Source organism: Camelus dromedarius, chromosome 24 (assembly GCF_036321535.1).
Source record: "Camelus dromedarius isolate mCamDro1 chromosome 24, mCamDro1.pat, whole genome shotgun sequence".
In the NCBI taxonomy this organism is placed as follows: Eukaryota; Metazoa; Chordata; class Mammalia; order Artiodactyla; family Camelidae; genus Camelus; species Camelus dromedarius.
The window spans coordinates 27,594,407-27,621,303 of NC_087459.1; the positions used below are offsets into that span (position 1 = coordinate 27,594,407).

The window sequence follows — 26,897 nt, forward strand, 5'->3', positions numbered from 1 at the left end:
AGCAACTTACTACCAAGTAAGCTGATTTTTTCCTGTAAACTGAGATTTCATTTTTTTTCATATTGTTGTAAAGAATTTTGATTCAATGTAAGGGAAATGTGTGTGCGTATATATACAATACCATAAATCATATATCACACAATTCACCTAATTAAAGTATATAAATTAATGGTTTTTGATACATTCAGAGTTGTGTAACCATCACTGCAATCAATTTCAGAACATTTTCATTACCCTCGCCAAAGAAACCATGTACCAGTTAGAGGGTTTCACTCCTCATTTCCCCCCAAATACCCAGCCATAGGCAGCCACTAATCTAGCTTCTCTCTATGGACTGACCTATTCTGGACATTTCATAGAAATTGAATCACACAAAATGTGGCATTGGTGTCTGGCTTCTTTCACTGAGCCTCATGTCTTCAAAGTTCATCTATGTTGCAACAGGTGTCAGCACTCCATCCTTTTTCATAACTGAATAATATTCCATCGTGTGGCTCTCCACCTTTTGTTTATCCATTTGTCTGTGGTGAACATTTGGGTTGTTTCCATTTGGGGGCTATTTTGAATAATGTTGCTGTGAACATCCATGTGCAAGGTTTTGTGAACACATGTTTTCATTTCTCTTGGGTTATTGCTGGACCATATGGTAACTCTGTGTTTAATTTTTGAGGATGCACCAAACCATTTTCCATAGCAACTGCACCATTTTACATTTTGACCAGCAGTGTATGAGGATTCCAATGTCTCCACATCCTCATCAACATTCGTTATTACCTGCCTTTTAGATCATGGCCATTCTAGTGGGTGTGACGAGATCGCCACTCTGCCTTTGACATCAATTTAATCTTAAATGCCTTCATCAATCTGCACAATCATCATTAGACCATATACAAGCTAGATCTATGTGACAGGAAGCTTGCAAAATTAAGGCTAAGCTAAAATATCCTGAGGCCAAGATGTGAGCCCTGAAGAGAGATACTATGCAGCAGACTGTGGAGAGCCAGCTAAGAGGAGAGAGGGAAGAGCACAGACACTGACCTCAATACTGAACCTTTGTCCAGGGAGAGAAGGCCGATTCCATTAGGGGCTGCTGAGAATATAAGCGGCCTGAGACCCACTTGGAGAGACTGTATTTGGAGGCAGAGCCTGGATTCAATAGCCAGGCGAGGAAAGAACATGTAGCTGGCAAGACAGGAGCCAAAGTCCAACCCAGAGCACCTGGCTTGGAAGCCAGAGAGTTCTGAGCCTCCCTCTTGAGCAAGAGCTTGAATAATGACTGGTGAGTCAGAGGGCCCCAGGGATTTGGGGAGGGAGTCCCAGGACACACCGCTGCTGTCTTTCAATTGGGACAATTCAAGACTCCAGTGAAAACCCATGAGAACCTCCCAGGACCCAAGCTATCCAGCCACGGATGTAATGGGGTTAATACTTCTGATTAAATAAATTTCACTCCCATTAATTCTGAGTTCTCTACTGACACAAAGTTTCCCACTTGGGTGCCCACTGCTTCAGGGGGAAGGGGACACCACCTGGAACAAGGGGTTCGGGTCCTTAGCCAGACAACTGTTTTGAAAGTCAGGCTTTGTTAAGAAGAAAAAAGGAATCTCCAAATTCCCAAAGCTTCCCTTTCACAGTTGGTGTGAATGTCGGGGCTAGGGAACTCCATCCACACATATCAAGAGCCCAGCTTGCGGGTCTGTAATCCATTTGTTGCAAGGAAGGATGATTTAACATAAGGAAATGTCTTTCATTCAGGAAGGGGCTGCCCTTTATGTGCTAAAAGAGCTTGGAAAGAGAGTCCCAGAGACCAAGACAAGGGAAGATAACTTTCTGGGTTCCTAAGAAGAGACTCAGCTGAGGAGGCAGAAACACACTGGCTAGGGAGATGGGGGGGTGGAACGAGGGGAGCTGAAAACAGCTTGTGCCTTATTTCCCACTAGGAATCCTGAGGCCCTTGCAGCAGAGGTGGGAGGGGTTAACCTACCCTGAAAAGAAGGAAAGACACAGCAGCCCAGGGATCAGCAGCACCTGTGGAAGGCCAAGCGGAGCTTGGGTAGGAGGGCACAGGGCTGAGATCCCCAGGGGCCATCACCATGCACTGCCAAGATGGAGGGCACTCTTACAACTTACACGAGACGTGGACATTTCAGCCGCAGACAGCAAAGACAGAGGACCGTGCCAAAGGCAGCGCACAAATTGAGCTGCATCCCACCCAGAGACCAGCAGGAAAAGACTACACAGAGGCCAACACATGCTTCTAGGCTGTGATGAAGGCTTTGCCCACACCCAGATTTCCTTGGGAAACAGGGAGGTGGGTGCTTCACCGTGGAAAGAAGGTGGGAAGAGAAACGTTGAAATGGTCTTTTATCCAAAAGACTCTGCATTTACCTGAAAGATGCCATTTTAAAGGAGAAAAGTTGCCTTGAGTAGGCAAATTTTATGTGAGTGGTTTTTGGTTTTTGTCGTTCCGTGGTTGTGATTTCTTACAGGGTGAGAAGAGGGGCTCTCTAGCATTACAGTGAGGTCAGGGATGGAGTGTAGAGGGTAGTGCCTTATCAGCCACCATTTCCTAGGATTTCAGGGTCCAGCCTGCAATCCTAGGATTGCAGACCAGAGTCCAACAGGATGAGCTTAGGGAAGAGGGGACAATTGCCTAATGACCTCCTGGAAAGACTGGTTTTACTGAAGGTGGAAGCCTAGCGCCACCCAGTGACTGCTGATGTGAATGCCCAGGCCGTGGAACTCCACCTGCACGTATCAGCCACGGAGCCACAAGCAGCAGCCAGGGGTGGTCGGCCCAACCAGGGGCTGAATGGAGGACGCAGCGGAGCCTCAGTGAAGCAGTTCAGGACCGACCGGATCACAACCCCGGCTCGGACTGCTCTCCTGCACTCTCCTCCAACATCACTTTCCAGCCCTTAGGAGACCCGACAGAGCCAAACCGCCCAGGTTTGGATCCTGGCCCCACCATTTACTAGGCATGGTGGTTTAAAAATATGCCCATAAATTCTTTCAAACACCTCCCTTCAAAAGGTTAAGTTTAATTCCCCTCTCCTTCAGGGTAGGCTGTGCTTAGTGACTAGCTTCTAACGAACTGAATGTAGCGAGAATGACAGTTTGAGCCCCAAGACTAAGTCATAAAAGGCATGTGTCTTTCCCTTTCTCTCCCTCTCTCGTTCTGGGGGAAACCAGTTGCACTGTTGTGAGGCCACTGAAGCAGTCTTATGCAGAGGTCCATGTGGTGAGGAACTGAGGCTTCCTGGCTATTCCCGTGTGACTGACTCATCTCAGATGCAGATCATCCTGGCCCGGTGAAGCCTTCAGATGACAGCAGTTCTGGCCAATGTTGTGACTACAACCTCAAGACAGACACTGTACCAGAACCTTCCAGCTAAGCTGCTCCTGAATTCCACAGAAACTATGAGATAACTGATGTTTACAGTATTAACCTACTGAGTTTTGGGGTAATTTGTTACATGGCAAATTCCCAGGTGTGGGACTTTGGGTGAGTTACTTCACCTTCCCAGGCCCCAGCTTCCTCATCTGCAAGATGAGGATGTTACCTATTAGGAGACAATTCTCCATGGTCTCTCATGTTTCTACATGTCCTGTGAACAAAGCACTGGCTTTTCAAGGGTATTTGTATAAGAAACACCCTTGATTGATAGAGACAGTTTGTCCCTCCAGATCCAAGGGTGGGCAGGCTTTCTGCCCATTTAGTATACAAGACTTCAGGCTCTCTAAGCTAAGAATTCTCCTACAATGTTACCCGTTGCATTCTGGCCACTTTTATTGCTCAGAGAAATAAAGCCCTTTGTCTCTGACACAGAAGCCTCATGTCTTCTGCCAGCATCCATGAAACCATGGCAGGCTCACTTATCATCTTGTAAGGAAGGAAAAAATCCCAGACTCTCCCCAGTTCTTGACATTGCCAGCCTCACAGGGTTGTTCTGCAGATGGCATGAGGTGATGCAGGTAGGGCTCCTGGCAGGTGGCAGAAGTGCCCAATAACTGTTCAGTGTGATTCTTGCTGCTGCAGTAAAAACCCACCTTGTTTGTCATCATCGGTGTTGTCATCATCGTTTTCGTCTTTTAAGATTATCTCCAGGTTGCTGGTGTTGTTATCATACACCACACAGTATTTCACACACTCCAGATCTACAGACTCTGGGATGAGATATTCATCTGCCCTCTAAAGAGACCACAAGAGAAGCCTGTTGGCGGTGGGTTCAGCCAAGCAGATATTCCCTGTACACCAGCACTGGGAGGAGCTGAGGAAGGACTGTGCCCATTTCCCTGACTGCACACAGGTATGGAAGCCCTGAGTGAGCCGAAGAGTCTGCTAAATGCTAAGGATCTTCCACACCTATATCCCCTCCTGGGGAAAGTGACCACAGCTGACTGGACCAGAGATAAGTGCCTGGGCAAGGAACAGTGGGCTACTGACTGGCCCACAGTCTATTAGGTGCCCTGGCATGAGTGCTGTCAGAGCAACCATAGCCACCTGAACTAATGACATCCTCTCTCTGAGGAAGAGTGTTGGTTGTGAGGGCCAATTCCAAAATCTGCCATGAAGAGGGCAGTAAGCAGGAGACTTGACTAGACAGAAGTCATAAGCAAGCAGGTATGATGAGGCAGACTCAGCTGAAATGGAAGCTCTGGGAGAGTAGGAACTTTTGTCCATGTAGAGCCACTGACGTATCCTGAGCTTCCAGAATGATGCCTGGCACACAGCAGGGCATAAAAATGGTTAAAGGAAGGAATGGACAAACAGGAGCCAGGAGGTCATGAGGAGCAGTTGGGAGTGGCTGAGTCAACATCACGGCCACAAGGGCAAGCACAGGAGACTTCTGCCAAGGAGGTGAGGACCTCTCTCAGTACCAGGACTGTCCATGATCCCAAAGGGTGTCCCAGAGCTCAGGAAGACCCAACTGGTTAGTGTCCACTTGTTCACAATGCTTCCTGAAAGCCCGCACTACTCAGGGGAACCCAAGCCTGAGTCTGCCCCTTGCGATCTGGTCTGGCTGTCGTAGAGGCCCTGACAGGACCTGCGGGTGGGATGGGATGAGTGCACATCTACTGGACAGCAGTGCAGGGAGGTAAGGCCCAGGGAGTACAGACCAGGACTGTCTCCAGGACTCTTGAGGGGAGAAATCATATTCATCTAAAGGAATCAGGACACAGCTGGTGCTCGGGGGGTGAGCAGGATTTCAACAGGTGATAGCGAGGAGGTGGGGGGATGGTCTGTGTGTGGAGAAAAGTATGAGCAAAAGGCAAAGGTGGGAACAGCCCCCAGAGGCTGGAGCAGACAGGAGAGCAGGAGAGAAGTGGCTGGACCTCCATCCTTTATTCAATAAACATTCATTGAGGACCACTTTGTACTTACACTGTGCCAGGTTCTGGAATACAGAGATTTAAAAAAAAGAGAGAGAGAAAGAGAAGAGAAATGCCTGCATCAGCCTGGAGGACTCAGAAGGGCTGCATGGGGCAGGAGGCACTTGAGACGAGACTGTGAGGGTGAGCAGAAACTTGCCAGATGGACAAGGGCTGGGGGAGTGTTCCACACAGGAGGACCAGATTCCAGTCGTTCATGTTTTAGTTAACAAATAGGTACTGAGCACCTCCCAGATGCCAGGGACCAGACTGAGCATGTGCGATACAATGATGAGCAAAGCATACACATCCCTGTATCACAGACAGTAGCATGTCCAGGAGATCACACATACTGTCATTTCCTAGATTGTAAGAGACCACGGGTTGTAAGATGCACCACCAATTTTAACAGTTGCAATCAGGAATGTACATAAAAGGAGGGATGTGTTGGCATATAAATACTTTAGGCAGGGTGGGGACCAACTGGTCCTGGGAAGATCTGAACCAGTGCTCCAAAGCCCAGACCTCGCTCCCAGGCACTGTGCCTCGCTCTGTCGCCTGCACACTGGCTTCACCTTCTGGACCACTCTGTCCTGAGGCCTGAATCACGGCCACCAGCAATGCTCAGATTCCCACCCTCCACACTCCACCACCAGAGTAAAAGGAGCCGCCTTCTCTAATTCCAACTCTGACTGGCCATTTTCGTCCCAGGCCAATCACTGTGGCCAAGGTCTGGATCCTATTCTAGGGAGCACAACTAGACCCTTATGATTTGAGCAGAGAGAGGAGGAATGCCCCTCAAAAAAGTGGAGGTGCAGGGCAGAACAATAACAAGTGTGGACCACATTCAGTTTTGAGGGAAAGACACCGCTACTTTAAGGTGCAACTGTAGGATATATTCCCAACTTCAGGAGTGTTAAAATATGATGTATGTGCATCTCATAATCAAGGAAACACGGCAAGGCAATGCTGGTGAGGCATCAGGGGAGAGTGGAAGCGTCCCAGAGGTGAGGCTGAAGAGGGAGATGGAACCAGATCCGAGAAGGCCATGAACACCAACTTGGGGGCTGTGTGTTCTGCTGGTGCTGGGGTTCTGCTGGCCAGAAAGTGGAAGAGGGGAAGCATGAGGTGTCAACCTGGCTGAAGGGTTCTGCAGGGCTGAGGCTGAGAGAATGTCTCTTTTCCAGAGCTGGGGGTGCTGCCAGGATCAAAGGAACACACAGAGTTGAGAGCTGAGTTGGAAACTGAGGGCCATACATGATGAAGGGGCTCTGAATAGGCTGTAAAAGGATGAGAAAGGCCTGAAAGGGAGATGAAGAGCTGGAATATGGAGCCAGAAAACTGAAAACCCAGGGAGGAAAAAAGCAGATAATGATGCACGAGGGCGGAGGGGGAAAGAAGGAGTTAGGCAGCAAGTTTATCTCAGAAAAATGCTTGAGGCAGGGCTCATGCTTCCTGTGTGTTCTGTGTGGAAAAGGGCCAGAGGTGGAGCGTGGCAGCAGGAGTAGGGAGAAGGGGGAGTTTTGCAAGACAAAACTTTTGAAGTGACGTTGGCAGGACAGTTAACTGCGTATAGATAACTGAAGCTGTAAGCTTGGGTGAAATCTCTGAGCAAGAAAGTAGACTGACCAACAGAGATAAAGAAGACCAGGGACACAGTTCAGTGGTTTCCTTTAGGCGTGGCAGCAGGAGAAAATGAAGCTGAACCAAAGAGATAAAGAAACCAGAGAAGCAAGAGAGAACCTGGAATTCAAGGGCAAAGAATGTGGTGGCCAGCACTGCAGGGGTCAGAGGTGGAGCCCGAGTGATGGCTGCCAGGCTCCACAGTGACCTGAGAGAGAAGACACCCTGTGGGGCTGGACGGAAGGGCCTCAGCTGCAGGAGGAGGGGAATGGTCACTGCATGCCAGGCGCAGTCTTTTTAAAAAGCTGTAACTGGGAAAGGAAAACAAAACGGAAAAGAAAAGGGATAGGAGAGAAGGGGCTTCCCACTCCGGGTTATGCTATCTCTATGGCTTATCTGTTCCCTGAGTAGGGACAATGAATTAAGGGCATCCTGTATTCTGTTACAACAGACTGTCCCAGGGTCTGGAACACTGCCTGGCATGTCAAGAAATTAAATCAATATCTGCTTAATGAAGCTGCTGACCATGGGGGACAGGGGGACACCTGAGGGTGTGTGTGACAACGTAGAAGACCCTCGTGGTGGACGCACAGGGCCGGTCCTGCCTCTGCTGCCCACACTGTCCAGTAGGAGGTGCCGCCTCCTGGAGCTAGGATAACATCTCCCGTTCTTCCCACAATCCTGTATGGCAGCCAGTCTGCCCCAGATTCTGACTCTGCTGCTGTACCTTCTTCACGAGAAGGGCTGTAATCACGTGGCTTTCGTCATACTCCCGTTTGGAACGCACATCTGAAAAGAAAGGTAATGAACTGATAACTGCATTTGCAAAAGAACACATGACTGAACTACTCAGAGTGCTTACACCAGCATTAATGTGCATTTGTTTGGCAGTTGGCCAACAGCTGCCGTCAGTTTAAAATTCCAGGCATGTTGTTTTACTATTCTAGGCTGTCTGCACAACTCCTCTGCCCCATCACATCCACACCCACACATTCCTTTAAGGAAGAGTGAGACTTCGTATCTATGATTTAGGGGGAGTTCTCTCAGAGGTCCAAAAAAGCAGGGAAGGGAGAAATCAAAGCCAGAGTGGCCTCATATTAAATGCCCCATGGAATTTTAGACCCAAATTTTAGAACTTAGGAGTTGAGGTTCTAATGCCTTTGCCAGGACAGAGGAAGTGGTATTGATGTCCTCAATGCTGGGAGGAACATGGAAGCTAAATCCTAAAAAGGACTGTTCTGCATAAATCTTAAAAAGAACTGTTATCCAAAATATACAAAGAATTCTTAAAATTCTACAAGAAAACAACCAACCCAATTTAAAAATGGGCAAAAGATTTGAACAGACACATCATATCAAAAAAGATAAACAGATGGCAAATAAGCATACGAAAAGATGCTCCATATTATATATCATCAAGGAAATGCAAGTTGAAACAAAGTTAGGCTCCAGAATTTACGAAGAACTCATAAATCAATGAGGGGCAAAAACTCCAGACATCTGAAGGTACCTGTATTTTAAGAGTAAGTAAGTAACTTACCTTAGTAAGTTAGGTATATATGATAACTTCCTTAACCTGATGGGTAAATTACTAAATATCTACAGCAAACATCATACTGATTGATAAAGTGTGAAACAAGACAAAATGTTCACTATCACTATAACAGAGGAGAACAAAGCTGACTCCACATTGGATCTATTCTTTTATCTCTAACCTTTGTGCTCCGTTGCCTGTGCTTAGTCATGCTGGCTCTGCACCTTTGTAAAGGAATGTTGCCAGTAGACTGAAATATGCATACTAGCCCTTTCTCAAGGCTCTGACTCCCAGGCTTGAACTTTAAAGGTATAACATTTGTCCTGTTGGAGGTTTACAGGAACACTGTGACCAGACCTACTTGGACAGCTGCCAGAATAAAGGATTATCACATTCCCTCTGGGGTCTGGCCAGCACCAAGAAGTTTGCAACAACCAGCTACAACCCCCTCCCCTTTTAGTAATAAAAGGGGCCTGAATTCTAACTCGATTCAGACAGTTCTTTGTGACACTAGTCCACTATCTTCGCCATCTGTTGGCTTTCCAAATAAAGCCACTATTCTTTGACTCAACACCATGTCTCCTTGATTTACTGGCCTGTTGTACAGCGACCAGTATGAGCTTGGATTTAAAGAAGCAAAAGATTCTCTCAAGACACGAGGAGCAAGTTATATAATAATGGTGTGTTTTGAGTGCACGAATGGGACATTTTTTTCTTCTTTTTCAGAGCTGCTTCTTCCTTTCAGGGCTACTTTTTTTTTTTTTTTTAATTGAGTTGTAATTCACAAGGCATTACATTATTTTTCCATAAGGTTTTTAATAAAAAGAAGACTGGATGCTTGGCTCTAGTCTTCTAAGAAGGACATCTTATTTTTCAGAGTTGTTTCTAAAGTCATGTGGTCTTTAACTTTGGGGACTATTTTGCATTTGAGTGCAAACACAAATTTCAACCCAAGTCAACCTCATCACATGCCTCCACGAAGTCTGACTATGGAGGGAATACCTTGCCTATAGTATAAATATCAGTTCTGAACTGAAAAGCTGGGGAGGAAAATTTCCTTCTCAGAAAAACTTAAAGCTAGTGAGCTAAAGGCACAAATTTGTAAAAGACCTGAGAAGACCTTAAGTTTACATCCCTGGGCACAGAGATCTGGGCACAGAGACAGCCTACAACAATCAAAAAGACAAAAAACAGTAAACAATAACAATAACCAGCAAATCCAGGGGAAGGAGGGTAATCTGATTTTCAGAGTTACCGCGTTACCGCGTTATTAAATTCAAATGTCCAGTACTCAGCAACAACCACAACAAAATCACAAGGCACATGAAGAAACAAGAAAGTATGCCCCATTCAAAAAATTAATGGACAGAAACTCCCTGAAAAAGATCTGATGGCAGATCTACACAAAGACTTTAAAACAACTGTCTTTAAGATCTCAAAGAACTAAAAGAACATACAGAGAAAGTCTAGAAAATTATGTACGAACAAAATGGAAATATCAGTAAAGATAAAACACCTAAAAAGAAACCAAAAAGAAATTCTGGACCTGAAAAGTATAATAACTGAGATGAATAACTGACTAGAGGAATTCAAAGGCAGATTTGAGGAGGTAGAAGAATCAGCAAACTTGAAGATAGGATAATGGAAATCATTTCGCTCGAGGAATAAAAAGAAAAAAAGACTGAAGAAATATGAACGATACGTAAGCAACCTGTGAGAATTCAAAGAGACCCACACCAAGACACATTATAATTAAACTTTCAAAAAACAAAGACAAAGAGAGAATCCTGAAAGCAAAAGAGAAGCAACGACACACACGCACACACAAGCACTCCTCAAAAAGATGATCAGCAGATTTCTCACCAGCCACTTTGAAGGTCAGAAGGCAGAGGCCTGATATATTAAAGTATTAAAAGAAAAAACATTGTCAACAGGAATCCTTTATCTGGCAAAACAGTCCTTCAAAAGTGAGGGTGAAATTAAGACATTACCATATCAACAAAAGCTGAGGGAGTCTGTCAGAAGTAGACCTGCTCTGCAGGAAATGCTCAAGGTAATCCTGCAGGGTGAAATGAAAGCACTCCAGAGAGTAATATGAAACTGTGTAAAGAAAGAAAGATCTCAAAGGTAAATCCGTGGGGAACTATAAAAGCTGGCATTATTGTGACAACAGTTTGTAACTCCACTTTTTGTTTTTTTACATGATTTAAGAGACTAATACATTTTTAATTAATTATAAATCTAAAAGCTAGTATATTGTAACTTCGGTTTGTAACCATACATTTTGTTTTCTACATAACTTAGGAGATCAATGCATTTAAAAGAATTTTTAGTTTATGTTTTTGAGCACAGAATATATAAGAAGTAATTTTGTGACATGAACAACTGAAAGGAATGGGGAAGGAGCTATAAAGGAGAAGAGCTTTTGTTTGCTATTGAAGTTAAGCTGGTATAAATTAAAATAAGAGTTTTATAACTTTAGGATGTTAAATGTAATCCCCATGGTAACCACAAAGAACATAGCTATAGAATATTCACAAAAGGAAATGGGAATTTAAACATTTCACTATCAAAAAATCAACTAAACATAAAAGATGACAGTAATGTAGGAAATGAAGCACAAAAAAGCTATAAGGCATATAGAAAACACACAGCTAAATATCCCACTTCAATACCTCACTCACAGTAATGTCTAGAAGAAAGAGACAGAAGCAAGGAACTAGAGGGCTTAAACAACACAATAGACAAAGTAGATATAACATGTATACAGAACATTCTATCCGACAACAACAAAATACACATCTTCTCAAGTGCATATGGGACATTTTCCAGGATAGGCCACATTCTAGGACAGAAATTAAGTCTCACTAGATTTTAAAAGACAGATATCATACAAAGTACTTTCTCTGACCACAACAAGATGAAGTTAAAAGTCAATTACAGAAGTAAAACTGGAAAATTCAGAAATTTGTGGAAGTTAAACAACACACTCTTAAAGAACCAACAGATCAAATAAGAAATCATGAAGGAGCTTAGGAAATACTTAAGAGACAAATGGAAATGAAAACAAGATACTAAAACTTATGAAACCCAAGGAAAACAATGCTAAGGAGGAAATTATAAGTTACAAATGTTTATATTAAAAAATAAGATCTCCAATCAACAAGCTAACTTTACAACTTAAGGAACTTAAAAAAAATTTTAAAAAGCTAACAAGCTAAGCCAAAAGCTAGCAGAAGGAAGGAAATAATAAAGTATTAGAGCAGAAATAAATGTAATAGATAACTGAAAAACAATAGAGAAAAAAAATCAATGAAGCCAAACCAGAAGTTGGTTATTTGAAAAGATAAATGTGACCAACTTAAGCTAGATGGACTAAGGAAAAAAAGGCTCAAATTACTAAAATCAGAAATGAAAATGAGGACATCACTACCAATACTACAGAAACAAAAAGGATTTTAAGAAAGTAATATGAACAATTATATGCCAACAAATTGGATAACCCAGATAATATGGACAAATTTCTAGAAACACAAAACCTACCAACACTAAATCATGAAAAAATAGAAAACCTGAGTAGACCTATAACTAGTTAGAAGACTGAATCAGTAATCAAAAAGCTCCTGATGAAGAAAATCTCTGCACAGACCATACTAACACTCTAATTATAAAACTGGATCTTTACAGCTTGTATATTCATAGAGAAGGGTTTAAACTATATTCCATATTACTATAATTCACATATGTCCTCTGCTACTGGCAGAGTGAACACAAAGCAGAATTATAAGCCAAATACAATACATAAACAACAAGGTCCTACTGTATAGCCCAGGGAACTATATTCAATACCTTGTAATGGCCTATAATGAAAGAGTATGAAAAGGAATATATATATGAATCACTGTGCAGTCCACCAGAAATTAACACATTGTAAATCAACTATACTTCAATTTAAAAAAAGAAGCCAAATACAATATATGCACTGAGGCTTTTCCCTTGTCTATAGCCTCTGTGACACATTACCCTGAAAGGGCCTTTCCCATATCTATCTAACCAACAGCTGCTCTCAGGAAAGGATCTCATCCATCACTCCTTGAGAATATAACGCTTTAAAATTCAGTGTATCATTTATTGTCTTAAAAAAATGATGACAAACCTCTTGAAATTCATGACCAGGATTCACTGGTGAATTCTACCTAACATTTAAAGAATTAATATCAATCCTTTTCAAACATTTCCCAAAAAAATCTGAAGAGAGGGGAACACTTTTTTACTCATTCTATGAGATCTGCACGACCATGATGCCAAAAGTCAGACAAAGATACAAGAAAACTACGATCAATATCCCTTATAAAACACTGATGCAAAAACTCTCAACAAAATGCTAGCAAACCAAATTCAGCAACATATTAAAAGGATTACACACCATGATCAAGTGGGATTTATTCCTGGAAGGCAAGAATGGTTCAAGAATGAAGGGGGGAAAAATACATGATTATCTCAATCAATGCAGAAAAAGTATGAAAAAATTCAACACCCTTTCAGGATAAAAATACTTGACAAACTAGGAATAGAAGGAAATTACCTGAACATAAAAAAAACCATGTATGTGAAACAGTATGCTGTACACCAGAAATTGACACAACATTGTAAACTTGACTATACTTCAATTAAAACAAAACAAAACAAAAAACCAAGCATGAAATACCCACAGCAAACATTATACTCAATGGTGAAAGACTGAAAGCTTTTCCTTACGAAACAAGACAAGGATACCCAGTTTCACCACCTCTATTCAGTGGAGCGGTGGAAGTTCCACATTACAATTAAATAAGAAAAAGAAACAAAGGGCATCTAAACTGGAGAGGAAGAAGTAAAATCATCTAAGCTCACAGAAAACATGATCTTATACATAAAAAATTCTAAAGATTCAGTTAAAAAAACTGTTAGAACTGATAAATGAATTCAGCAAACCTGCAGGATACAAAGTCAATACACAAAAATCAGTTGTACAATTGACCCTTGAACATGAATTTGAACTGTGGGGGTCCACTTACATGCAGATATTTTTCAATAGTAAACACTACAGTGCTACATGGTCTATGGTTGGCTGAATCCATGAATGTGGGGGAACCACAGACACACAGAGCTCACTCTAAGTCATAAATGGGTGAACCCCCCATTGCTCAAGGGTCAGTTGTTATTTCTATACACTAGTGATGAACAATCTGAAAAGGAAATTAACAATTCCATTTTCAATAGCATCAAAAAGAATAAAAATACGTGAGAATAAAATTTAACCAAGGAAGTAAAAGACTTATACTCTGAAAAATGCAAAATGTTGCTGAAAGAATTAGAAGCAAATATACAAAAAACCATTCTGTTCACAAGTTGGAAAACGTAATATTGTTAAGATGTCAATACTGCCCAATATTATTAAGATGTCAACACTACCCAAAGCAATCTACAGATTCAATGAAATCCCATCAATATCCCGATAACATTTTTTGTAGAAATATAAAAATCTATACAAAATTCATATGGACCCTCAAGTAACCATGAACAAGACAGTCTTTCCAATGGTGCTGGGAAAACTGGATATCCACATGTAAAATAATGAAGTTGGGCCCTTATCTATATACCACATACAAAAATCCACTCGGAATGGATCAAGGACCTAAATATAAGGCCTAAAAGTATAAAAATCATGGAAGATAACATAAGGCAAAAGCTTCATGACATTGGATTTGGCAAAGATTTCCTGGTTATAACATCAAAGACATAAGCAACAAAAGAAGGGACAGACAAATAGAACTTTGTTAAAAAATTTGTAAATGTTGCACATCAAAAGACAATACCAACAGAGTAAAGAGGAAACCAAGTAAGGGGAGAAATTATTTACAAGTCATACATCTGATAAGGGATTAATACCCAGAATATACAGAGAACTCCTAAAACTCAACAGCGACAATAAAACAACAACAACAATGCAATTCAAAAACGAGCAAAGAACTTGAATAGACATTTCTCCAAAGAAGATACACAAATAGCCAATAAGCACATGAAAAGATGTCAATACCACTAATCATTAGGGAAATGCAAATCAAAACTATAATGAGATACTACCTCAAACCCATTAGGATGGTCACTATAAAAAAAAATAATAAAAACCCAGAAAATAACAATGTTGACAAGGATGTGGAGAAATTGGAACCCTTGTACACTACTGGTAGGAATGTTAAATGGTACAGCTGCTATGGAAAACACAATGGTGGTTCCTTGAAAGATTAAAAATAAAATTGCCACATGATCCAGCAATTTCACTTCTGGGTACATACATAAAAGAATTGAAAGCGGGGCCTCAGAGATATTCTGTACATCCCTGTTCATAGCAGCATTATTCACAACAGCTAAAAAGTGGAAGAAACCCAAGTGTCAATCAACAGATGAATGGATAAGCAAAATGTGGTATAAACATACAATGGAATATTATCCAGTCTTAAAAAAAAAAAAAGAAATCTGGACACAAACTATAACATTGATGAACCTGGAGGACATCATGCTAAATGAAATAAGCCAGTCACAAAAAACACAAATACTCTATGATTCCACTTATATGAGGTGCCTGGAGTAGACAAAACCATAGAGACAGAAAGTAGAATGGTGGTGCCAGGGTTGCAAGAAGGAGGGAATGGGGATTTATTTAATGAGTATAGAGTTTTAGATTCACAAGATGAAAAGAGCTGTAGAGATGATGGTGGCAATGTACCACCAAACTGCACATTTAAAAGTAGTTAAGATGGTAAATTTCGTATGTATTTTATCACAATTTTTTAAATTGTGGAGAAAAACATCGTAATACAAGTTCACGTCAGTCAGATAGCAAAAAAATTAAACACTGACAAAACCAGGTATTCATAGGTATGTTTCCCAAACTACTGATTGGAGGATAAACTGATACACTGTCTTTGGGGGGCAATTTGACAATAATGTAGTGAGGCTGAATTTGCAGCTTGGCAATTTCATTTCTGGATATATATCCTGAAGAAACTCTTGCACACGAATAGGGAGAGATATACAATACTGTTCACTGCAGCACTGTTCATAACAGCGACACAATGCAACACAATTAGAAATGGATATGTATTGCAATGAACAGCTAAAATAAACTAGATCTTCATATTTTTTTTTAGATCTTCATATTTAGACATAAGGGAAACAACAAAAATGCAATTTTAAGCAAACAAAAAAAGCAAGCTGCAGAATCACTGTACATTATGGTACTATTTGTGTAAATGTTTGAACCATATATTATTTTGGGACGCCTACAGATGTAGAAAAAGTGCAAATATACAGAAGCAGTCATCTTTGGGGAGGGAAAGGAATAGGATCAGGATGGGGTACAAAAGGGAGGTACATCTGTGCATTTAACTTTTTATTTATTATGTTAAATCTAAATGGTGGGTACTTCAGTGTTTTGCATATTACTATACGTTTGTTAGATGTTTAAAATATTTCACTAAAAACAATTAACAAGAGGACTCAAACATTAGTCTTCCAGGAACTTCTCCTCTAGATTTATTTAATCTGGTAATATTCCAAGTCATGTTACAATTAATAGCAGCGTCTGAGCTATGCCTGATGAGTTTAACAGTTTTCTAAACTAATTTATTGCCCCCCACCAAAGTTTGTTGATTCATCAAAAATAATCTTTGAAGGACACTGTTCACAATATTTTTTTATGTACTTACCCAATAAACAGAGATAGTTGGGTTCGGTTAATCTGGATAGTTTTGTGACCTGATTCAGGATGTTGTAAAGCTCTGTTGGTTCACACAAAACCAAACCAGTCATCCTATGGGGAAGAATCAGTAATAACGTAAAAGCTTTGTACATCTTTTTATCTTAGATGAATGACCACAAAGTAAGATAATTAAACTCTTCCCTAACATGCCTTCAAATAAGGATGAAAGTAATCAGGGAAATTCAAAAATTTATAGTGATATGTGTGCAGGGGAGATAAACATTGCATACAATATATATGAACCATACAAATAAAAGCAGGCTGTAAAATAGTCACCAATTCATTTCTTCCTTCAGCAGAAAATTACTGACCACCTACTGTATGCCAGGCACTGGAAATAACTGTGGTAAGCTAGACCTAACCTTGTGAAGATTACAGTTTAGCATGGAATGCAGATGTTGGACCAAAAAATACATCATACATAAAAATACGTAGAAAATGCATTCCAAGAGTCAGCATCCAGTGTCATAGGAGGGGCTAACAGGAGGGTCTCACCTAGCTGCGGGGATCAGAGAAGGACTGACAAGATGTGATTGCTAAGCTGAGACAGGAGGTTAGGCAAGACTTAGGCAGGTGGAGGAGAGAGCGAGGATGAAGGAAGTAAGAACATTCCTGAGAGGAGGAGGGAACTCAGTACCTGAGAGATTTCAAAAGGAGCCTGGTGTGGTGACAGAGGGGAGAGAGTGATGAGTGAAGACCCCAGGGAGGCCGATGCAGGACCCCTTGTGAAGGGCCTTGTAAGCTTATGATAAAGATCATGACGGTTCATGGAAGGCAGAGAATCATTCACTTGTATTGACAGAACTGCCCAGCCTGGGCTCTGGCTCCTGATTGCAGGGCTGCCTTGGGGACACAGGTTTCTGAGGACAACTGTCTCTGGTGCCTCGTGGACATGGAAGGGGGAAAGCTGGGTCTGTGCAGCAGCTTCCTGCAAGGGGGCTACCTTTGAGATAAGGTGGGGGCCACAAGGCGCAGCTAGCAGACCTCTGAAGGCCAGTCAGGTCCAGACATAATCTTGCTCAAAACAGAGTCCACTTCAGAATTACCAGTACTCCCCAGAAAGGCTACCCCTCAACCTGAGCCCTGGATCCTTCCTCCAGCATCATCTGTTTCGTTCTCCACATAAACCATTCCTAACAGCACACATTCTCTGTACTTGTCTGTTCTCCTTAACAGCCAGGATGTCTCAAAAGGGTAGTGTTGACTCACTGCCTCCACTTCCTCACCTCCAGACTCTCTAGGTCCAAATTCCTACTGTGTCACTCTCTGTTTGCTGCCTTACCTTGGGGAATAATTATCTCTCCTTGCCTCAGTTTCCACTTCTGTAAAATGGGGGTAAAAATAGTATTGCCACCTCTGTAAAACAAGGATAATAGTACCTATTGTGTGTGGACTAAAGCAATTACACACGTAAGACATTCTGAGCAGGGAAGAAGTGTTCGCTAAGTGGTGGCTATTGGCACAACCTTCTCCCCTGGAACTTCTAACCCCAGCAAACCACAGAAACTGCTCTTATCAAGGTCATCAGCAATACCCATCTTGCCTAACCCAGTAGTCATTTCTCTCTGTGCTCAAACATGGCACCTCAGCAGCACTTAACCCAGTGGAGCACTCCTCCCTCCCAAACAACTCTCCACTACCAGGACACCCCACTCTCCAGGGTTCCCTCCTACCATTCAGATAATTCCTGCTCTCTCTCTCCCCATGAGAATGCCCTTAGGCACCATCATCTCCTTTTTACTGTCTGTTCTCACCCTAGGACAAAGCTTCTCAACCTCAGCACCACTGACATTTGGGGCCAGATAATTCTTTGTTGTGGGGGCCGATCTGTGCATTGTAGGATGTTTAGCAGGATCCCTGGCCTCCACCCAGTAGACACCAGGAGCAAAGCCCCGCCTCCAATTATAATAACCAAAAATTTCCCAGACTTTGCCAAATGTCGCCCAGGAAGAGGGGCAAAGTTACCATTAGCTGAGAACCACCACTGTAAGCCCTAGATTATAGAGGACTCATCTAGTCCCTTGAATACCCCTTGTATACTAATGATTCCTAAACTGTAGCCCCTACTTAACCACTCCACTGAGCTCCAGCCTCCACTTGGATGCCTGATGGGCATCTCAAATTTAATATGGCCAAAAACGAATGTTTAAATTACATATGCCCACATCTCCAAGATCTGCTTGTCTTTTAGTCTTCCCAGTCTCAATGAACATCACCGTTACCCACCTAGTTACTTGGGTCACATCCCTAATCCCTCTTGCCCTCAGCCCCTCACAGCCAATCTATCAGCTCTACTAACTAAATACATTCCAAATCCATCCACTTCTCTTCATCTCCAGGGTTAACATCCTAGACCAAAGGTACTAGCAACTCTCTCCTGAGGATGCAATACTTCCCAACTGGGCTTCCTGCTTCTTGCTTTCTCCCTAACAGTCTTAATTTTCACATGGCAGTCAAGGTGATCTTTGCAAAATACGAGTTTGTCTTCATCTGCATTATCACACTAATTTGTTTGCTTGGTTCATCATCAGTCTCCTCACAGTGGAATGTACGACTCATAAAGGTGGAGACCTTGCCCTTCTTGTTCACTGTGTCCTCACCCAGTGCCCAGGGTGCAGAGCAGTGCTCAATAAGCATGTGTTGAAGGAATAAATCATGACTAGTCACCATTCCTGCCTTCACCAATGGGGTCATCCTGACCTGATGCCACATGTAGATTCCGCCTCAGGATCTCCCCTCTTGCACCCCCAGGTCTTCTGCCTCTGAAAGTCCTGATCTCAGGCCATTTTGAAGGTGGTGAGCATGCGGGAGAGAGGATGGGCTCTGTGTCTCACCCTATAACTTTGTTAAACCAACCTAAAAACTGGCTCGTAACCTGTTTGGTCTATCACTTAGAGCCCATCCTCACACTCCCAACTACTTCTCCCCATTACAACTTCCATCTCTTCACTCACTAGCAGAGGGGTTGTCTCTGGGCCTCCAGGAAAAGCCCAGCCCAGCCCCAGTGATGAACTCCTTCAGACTTCTCTCCTTCCCAAAGGAGGCACTCTATCTTGTCAAGCAAGAACTGCCCCTCGCCTGCTGGTAAAGTGCAGGGGGGTGAATGCAGTCCTGAACCTAACAGCACATTTCTGAGAGAAGATCCCTGTAAGCTGAGACAAGAGGAATCACTAACCCGGATGGGTGGAGGACTGGACACAGGTAACATCTCTCAGGGCTGCTCCAAATTCTGAAGGGTGTAAGATATTCTTGGCTCCACAGTTTGGGCCCCCAAAATATTTTGATACTGAGCTCTTACATGGAACCATTAAGTGAATATCGATGAGGTTTTGCCAAAAGTATTTTCCTTAGAGGAATTCCATTAAGCCAATTTAACCCCTTAATTGATTTTCTGTATTTCAGTTAACCAATTCCAATTTCATCTTCAGTTTTGTTTCAAAATTATTTTTCCCCAAGATCATCTTTTTTCCCTGTGAATTGTACAATAAAGATTTGACTCATTCATCAGATTTTTGTTGCATCAGATTTTACCAAATATAGTTACTGCCACTGTGAGTTTCATTATATTGATTATTGCTACCAAGTCTCATTTTCCTGGTGAACTATTCAAAACAGTGGAGTCAAAATGGCAAGTTTCAGCCATCCCCCTCTGGGCTCTTTTAGCACAGCACAGCTTTTAAGAGACTTTCAGGGCATTTAGTGAGATCGTTTTTGCAAGGGTGATGGGGCAGGTTGTAGAAAGAGAGGTCAGAGGGAGCACCTTCTGGGGCTCTGGCTTCATGGAGTGAGAAAGAGACCAATCCTCCTATAAGCTGATGCAGCTGGGATATCCACACAGCTTTCTGGGTGGCAAGGAGGCACCTACTGTCAGCAGCAGGATGCCAGCCCAGGCCTTGTCTTGGCACACTAGATGCCCACCAGCAGGAAGGTTCTTCACCCTCCCTGTGATGACCTGGCCTGAACTTCAAACCAGGGGACTTGTGTGGGGCTCTCTCTCCCTCTCAGTCCAGACGCAGCTGTGCTGGCAAGCTCAGCTCCAGCGAAAATGCCTGGGAAAACAGCCGACTGAGAAGGGATGTTTCATTAGGAGCTGTCATAGCCTGAGACTAAGAGGAAACTGGCCAGATCCAGGCCTTCTTGCCTCCCTGTGCTTGACCAATGCCTGGGACTTTCCATTTTGACTGATAGCATCACTGTCAGAGACTGGGCCCGACCCCATCCTTCTCACAGGCATTATAGGATACTGAGAGTTTGGTCTGGTTCAGCCCCAGACAGGTGGACACAAATGATGGACATTTGCCTCTGGTGGAAAGGAAGCATCACTCAATGCTCCTGGAGAAGCCAGACTGTAACCTTCACTTTGTGCTCCTGGCTCAGGCTAAGCAGGGACCAGAGGACTACACAGATATGAGATGGGGTCCACAGCCAACCCCACTATGCCCAGATTCCCTGTGGGAAACTGAGGTTGTGCCAGGATGACCAAGGCTTAAATACAGCGACAGGCAGCAATGCCCTCACCTGTAAACTGAGGCAATACTACACATTGGAAAGGCTATAGGAAGGTAATGTTGAGATAATCAACATAAATTGCTCAGACCTGAGCCTGGTATAGAGCAAGAGCTTAGAAAACACAAGATCCTTTACTCCTAACATCTCTCTTTTCATCCTCAACCAGGAACCTCTGATAGCTACAAGTCCAGTAGACAGAGATTCGGAGAATCTCAGGCCAAAGACCAGCTGGCCAAGTTTATAAGAGGAGGGGAGCCTATGATGCTGCCTGACGGTCAGGCTCCTATGGGATCTGATACAGTCTTTCCTCAATCCCAGCCAGACACCTTCCTTGTGGCCCAAATCTTGACAAAGCTAAGGGACATAGTCCTGGGTGGCAGCACCCCACAGTTGCAGAGGCTTCAGAAGTGGTCCTGAAATCTCTCAGTTCAGAGGAGCACCAGGTCCTACTGCCAGTGATTGCCAGTATTTCTGTATTTTGGAAGGAACAAGTATGGGCCAGAGGCACAGACCCAGCCACCACATCCCTGTCCCTCATCTTCTATTTTGCCTTCATTCCCATGTTCCCAAACCTACACCCACTACACCCTGGAGAAGCACCCTAGTGGCCCTGGGAGGGTGACAGGCCTACCCAGGCAGCAATTCACTGTCAGAGGTAGGGGCTGGCAAACTGCTACACAAAGGCTGTGTGGCCACCACGTCTGGTCTCACCTCCTCTGACTCCGTCTCTGGCACTGGCTCCTCCTCTGCTCGACTGGGCTTATGCCCTACCTTCTGCTCCTGACACGGGTTCTTGGACCTGACCAGGGTCTGGACTCACATTTGCACTCACTTCCCTGACCCCTGGCTGGTCTGGAGGACTGAAGGCTCTGCTCCTGACAGATGTGTCACCGTCGGGAACTCTCAGCTCTCGAGAGCACCTTGCCAGCAGCTTCTTGCTGCCTCTGCTGTCACCATCCACCGCCTCCTAGTTGCTCTGCTGGTATATATCTTGGAAAGCCAAATCCTTCGACTTCCAGCAGGTATGGGCCGCAGCAAAAAGTTAAACTATGTATCTAAACAGAGGTCTGTTTTAAAATACACTGTACATTTTCCAATATTCTAATGTATCTAGAGGAAAATACAGAAAACTCCCATGCAGGTGGGAGGACAACCACCTTTCTAATTCTTCACTTTAGCTCCAAGGATCTGAAAGGGAAGATTTAAAATACTTCACTTGTGGTACGATTTTAGGGTTGAAGAGAAGGTAGGTTAGTATATAATATGTGTACCTAAGAGCAAAAATCTGATAGCCCCTGACTGTGGTCTAAGCCTATTGTAAGGAACAAAATGGTCAGTATACATGCATGTGTGCGGCTTGTGTGGCAGTGTGGCAAGGAGGGTATCAATGAATTAGTATATTGTGTATAAATACATACAATGAAGAAATAGCAAAATTAATGTATGGTGATAGAAATCAAGAAGTAGCTGTTTGGGGGACTGGGGCATAAGGGAACTTTCTGGAATAATGAAAATGTTTCTATAGCTTGTTTTGGGTGGTGGTTACAAGGGTATAAACTCAAAAACATCCAACTGCACATTTGAGATCTGTATACTGTACTGTACGTAAACTATATGGCAATAATATTTTTCAAGTCCCCTGTGTAGAACCATGTGCTTATGTGGTCAAGGATGTGAACATGCAGGTGTGTGGGGGGATGCAAGGCTGTGTGTGTGGCCCCACCTGTACATCCATGAACTTGGCGTGGGGTTTGGGCTTTGAGACACATGAACCTGGGCACACAGAAAGTACACTCCGCAGAACTTTAGCTTGGCCCCGACAGCCGCCAGCTAATCTCTCTCATCGTCCCTTATTTGGGCAGCATTTCCCCAATGGCTACAGCTGTTATCCAAACCTCCTCACCTTGGAGCAACTTCTCTCACTTACTAGTTCTTGCCGAGAAAGGTTAAGGCCACTGGATGCAAAGAGCCCTGCCCCACCAACTGCTCCCTAGGTGCCCTTCAAGTTTCTTCCCCGAATCAGAGGGATAAGCATCCTCTGACCTCGTCTTCTCCCACCTAATCCTTCTCTCTACTTTTAGCATCTCAAAACTCTTTACCTCCATTAGCATCTTTCTCTATGATTTCAAACATTTCACAAGCCTCAGCTTTCTTGAACAGTTCATGAAACAAGAAAGAAAACCCCTAGAATAGCTTGGCCTGTGTCCTCTGAAGCTTGTGCAGGCATACAGGCTGGTGGTGGGCCCCAGTGAAAGTCTAAGGAAAAGTCTGAGGCTAACTAGCAGTTAGCAAGGAGAGGCAGCTGCATTTGAAATGGCCTACATCCCTAGAATTTGTTGGGGAAAAAGATATGTGTTTCCTGTAGACCAGATGTGGGCCACACAGTAAAGAGGGCCAGCTAGAAGCCATCTTAAAGGCACTCTGCCCAAGAGGGCCACTTGGACGGACCCTGGACCAATTGCAGGTAGTGGGGGATACCAGAAAATGAGGGCTGAAAGAGCACCTGGAAACAGCAAGACTGAGGTGTAAACACCTAGGTCAAGGGAACTACAGGTAAGAGAGACCCACAAAAGCACCACATGGAAGTGTCAGCTACAAACTCCTGTCAAGCTCAGATAATGCTGATGCCAAATGACAAAGGGACCTTTCCTGCCCCTATATTCTTACAACCCTCCTCCACCAACACTAATGGGTCTGAAGCCTCAGTCTGCAGGGATGAAGGGTGGTGAGGAAGCAAGATGGAGGAATGGAGAAGTCAATCACTCTCCTCTCCAAAGGTGGGAGCCTGAAGCAAGCTCAAGGGTAGAAGGAGACAAGTTTTAACATTGAATCAAGTTCAGAGTTTTGACTACTAATGTGAATTGGACATTTAGGCTATTACAAGTCTGTCCTGGTGACTAGATGTAATCCAAGGACAAGCAAAGGTTTAAAGGAAGAGTGGGGATGAAGACATAAAGCTATTTTCTGACTGCACTAGGCTTCCTGAATGAGGCTGGGCATGTTCAGTGTAACAATTATACTTGCAAAGCAGGGCACAGTGCCTGGTACAAAGTCAATGCTTAGTACAGTAGCTGTTAAGACTGTTATAGAACATTTTGGGATTTAAAAGGAAGCAACTAGCAGTTGAATGTGAGGAAACTTTTCTAACAGTCAAGTTGCTGGGATGGCCAGAGCAGAGGACTTGGGAGATAGTGATTCCCTGTAGTGGAGATGCAGACAGGGGCTGACTGACTTGGCAGGGATAGGGAGGAATTCCAGCCCCACATGTGGGAGTGAGCATGAGAATCTGATTCTAGTTCCTCTCCTATGGCCTCAACTCTCCTCTCTACAGGGATGACTTCAGTCCTGGCCTCTCTCATCGGTTTCAATCCCATATTTCCTCTTGGAGTAATTCCCCAAGTGCCCACTGATATTTCTATGTGGACAACTCACCATCACTTCCAATTTAGCCCATCTAAAACAGAGTGCTTTACTTTTTCTCCAGCCAGCTCTCCTTCCACACAACCCCTGAATTCCCTGTTTCTGTACAAAGATACTTCTCTCAGGCTGATTTCCCACATCACTTTTCATTTCTTAAATCCAGATGCGCACAAACTCTTACCATTCTTCCCTCTCCCTCACTGGCCCCACTTTCTCCATTTCTAAAACCACCACCATAACTTAGATCTTTATCATCTCATATGACAGCCCCCTAAACAATCTCCTTGCCCTGCACAATTTTCCCTTGGGATCTTTAGCATGCCAAGGTCAGTCTAATCTTCCTCAGAGTTTCGGTGGCATCATAAAAACTTTGATAAACACCTGCTTCCCAAGGAATAAAATACGAACTTCTCAGTTAACATTCATAGGTCACGCACAACCTGGTTTTTCCAGACATATCTAGAACCACCCAACTCTCTCAAAATTCAGAGACCCACTCTCAGCCTGGTCAGATGTGTGTGAAGGAAAAGCCAGGCTGGGCTAACAAGCTAACTAACAAATCTAAGTGTAACAAGTGTCAGATTACTGATTTGAGTTCTGCTGGGCTAACTCATAAATCTAAGTTAATTAGTGTTGGTTTGCTGATTCCCTGTTCATGTTTTTTTTGCTAGCCAGCTGGATTTCCAAAGAGACATATCTGGCCTTGAAATGTTGGTTTGCTGCCTCCCTGCTGCTACTTTTGTGATAATGATGCTGCTAAAGTTGTTCCATGCCTATTGGCCGAGTACCCCAAGCTTGTAATTAACCCTATAAAACCTCATGCACACGTCTTGGAGGTGCTCAGAGCTTCGGAGCAGAAGCCCCTCTGAGCCCGCCGGCGTAATACATCTGAGTACTCCAACCCTTCGAGTGGTGCTTGTTTCTCGGCTGGCCTATCATTTCCGTAACAGCTGGACAATAGAGATGAAAGACGTACCTGACTGCAAGATGCTTTCAGTTGTAGTGCTAAGATAGAGAGGTAATTAATTAACCAGAAAATACAGTCTATAAGATAAAGGTCACTGTTTGTCCTCATGTCTCCACACCAACAGAAATTATCTGTTCACTGTCCCCTGAATACAGATCTGGGTTTTTCCACCTCCAGGTTTTTCTCTGGGCTCTTTCCCCTTCCTTTCTCATCCGAACACCTCCCACTGTTAAACGCCCAGCTCCTAGTGCCCCTCCTTTGAGAGCTCCAATGTCCAGACAAGGATCTCTCCCGGCTGTGGAGCTGAACGGTCCCACTGAGTAACTCCTACTCTTCCTTTACATCTCCCCTTAGGCATTTCACCCTCCAAAGTCCTTTCTCACATAGTCCCCACCCCAAATCTAAGTTAGATGGACCTCCTCTGTGTTCCCACAGCACCTCATAGTTCTCCTCGTGTTGGTCATATCATGCTGCTTGCAATTTACCTGTCTCTCCCACTAGACTCTGAGCTCCATGAAGGCAGAAAAATGTGTGGATCTTGTTCACAGTTGGGTACCCAGCTCCAAGACTGGGCTAGCACATCCTAGTAGCTCAATAAACAAATGGGAAGGAGAAAGGAAAGAGTAAGCCAGTCATCATGCACTCCCTCCTATAGCACTTTTGCTAACTGGTCTTTTCACTCCTGCTTCCCCAACCAGGTTCTCAAGCAGGCTCAGTTATTTGTCACCCTCCTCCACTGGGTTTGTACACTCCTCCATCAAGGCAACAACCTGCAGTACACCTATCTGCCCCACTTGACCCTAAACTTTTTGAGGGTAAGGAATTATCTGTATGCCAGAAAATAGGGGGAAGGGGAGTGGAAATGAAGTGATAAGCTGATAAAGTTAACTTAGAAATTTAAATAAGCTTCCTGTGAGTAGGAACCATTACTTTCTGTCTGGGTAGACTCTGAACAAGTCCACTTAACTGAGCTCAGCCAGTTTCTTCATCCCTAAAGCAGAAACAATGTGGCCATGGTCACAGAATTGCTGGGCAGGCCTGAATAGTAGGGACTGGGTAGCTTCACAAGTTATCACCTGTTTCCTCATCTATAACGCTTGACTGCTTTCCTGTAAACTCTTAAGAACAGTGTCTCGCGCCCAAGTCAATGCTTAGGGTCAGCCATTCTCAGTAGGGGCGTCTCTAAAGCTTTGTAAGCTGTAATGGAAGGTCCTGGGCACCTGGCGGACGACACTGGCTGGCGGACAGTGCGTATATGTGTGCGCTCGAGCGCAGAGGGGTGCACGGGAGTCACTGATTAGAGGGGCCCCCATCTTCCCACCCCGGGACTCTCCACCTTCCCTCCCCCTTTTCTTTCCAGAGCTTTCCAGACCTCGGAGCCCCCTCCCGCCTCCACGGGCAGGAGGGGTGGGTTTGGCTCAGGGGCTCGGACTGCACCCACTCCGTCAGGCCTGCGGCGTGACCTCGGATGGTCTTCCTGTCAAAACCTCTGTATGGGGCCCCACCTGCAAAATGGCTCCTCTAAGGCTCTTCCAGCCTAAAGCCTGTCTTCTTCCACCTCTCCGGTGCTGACTCTCCCTCCCACTCCGACCGCGTCTCCCCTACAGGCCGCAGGAAACACGACCCGCGCTATGACCCAGCCAAAGCCTACGCTTGGGAAAGCGTCC

The 26,897-nt window shown here is 43.9% G+C and overlaps 1 protein-coding gene across 5 annotated transcripts in view; it reads right to left on the reverse strand.

The window, feature by feature from the left end:
• The window catches only part of STYXL1 (serine/threonine/tyrosine interacting like 1), a 92,879-nt gene that overhangs the window by 20,764 nt on the left and 45,218 nt on the right, over positions 1-26,897 (reverse strand). The window contains exons 1-5 of one of the 5 annotated variants that reach the window (XM_010980739.3): positions 26,736-26,883; positions 25,716-25,813; positions 16,282-16,385; positions 7,724-7,785; positions 4,051-4,192 (exon numbers count right to left, since the gene is read on the reverse strand). In XM_010980739.3, coding sequence (XP_010979041.1) covers positions 4,051-4,192; positions 7,724-7,785; positions 16,282-16,384 — 307 coding nt within the window. In that variant the 5' untranslated portion in view covers position 16,385; positions 25,716-25,813; positions 26,736-26,883. Of the gene's footprint in view, positions 1-4,050; positions 4,193-7,723; positions 7,786-16,281; positions 16,386-25,715; positions 25,821-26,735; positions 26,884-26,897 lie in introns of those variants that run through there. The other 4 variants (XM_010980741.3, XM_010980740.3, XM_064478621.1 and 1 more) reach the window with 4 other exon arrangements.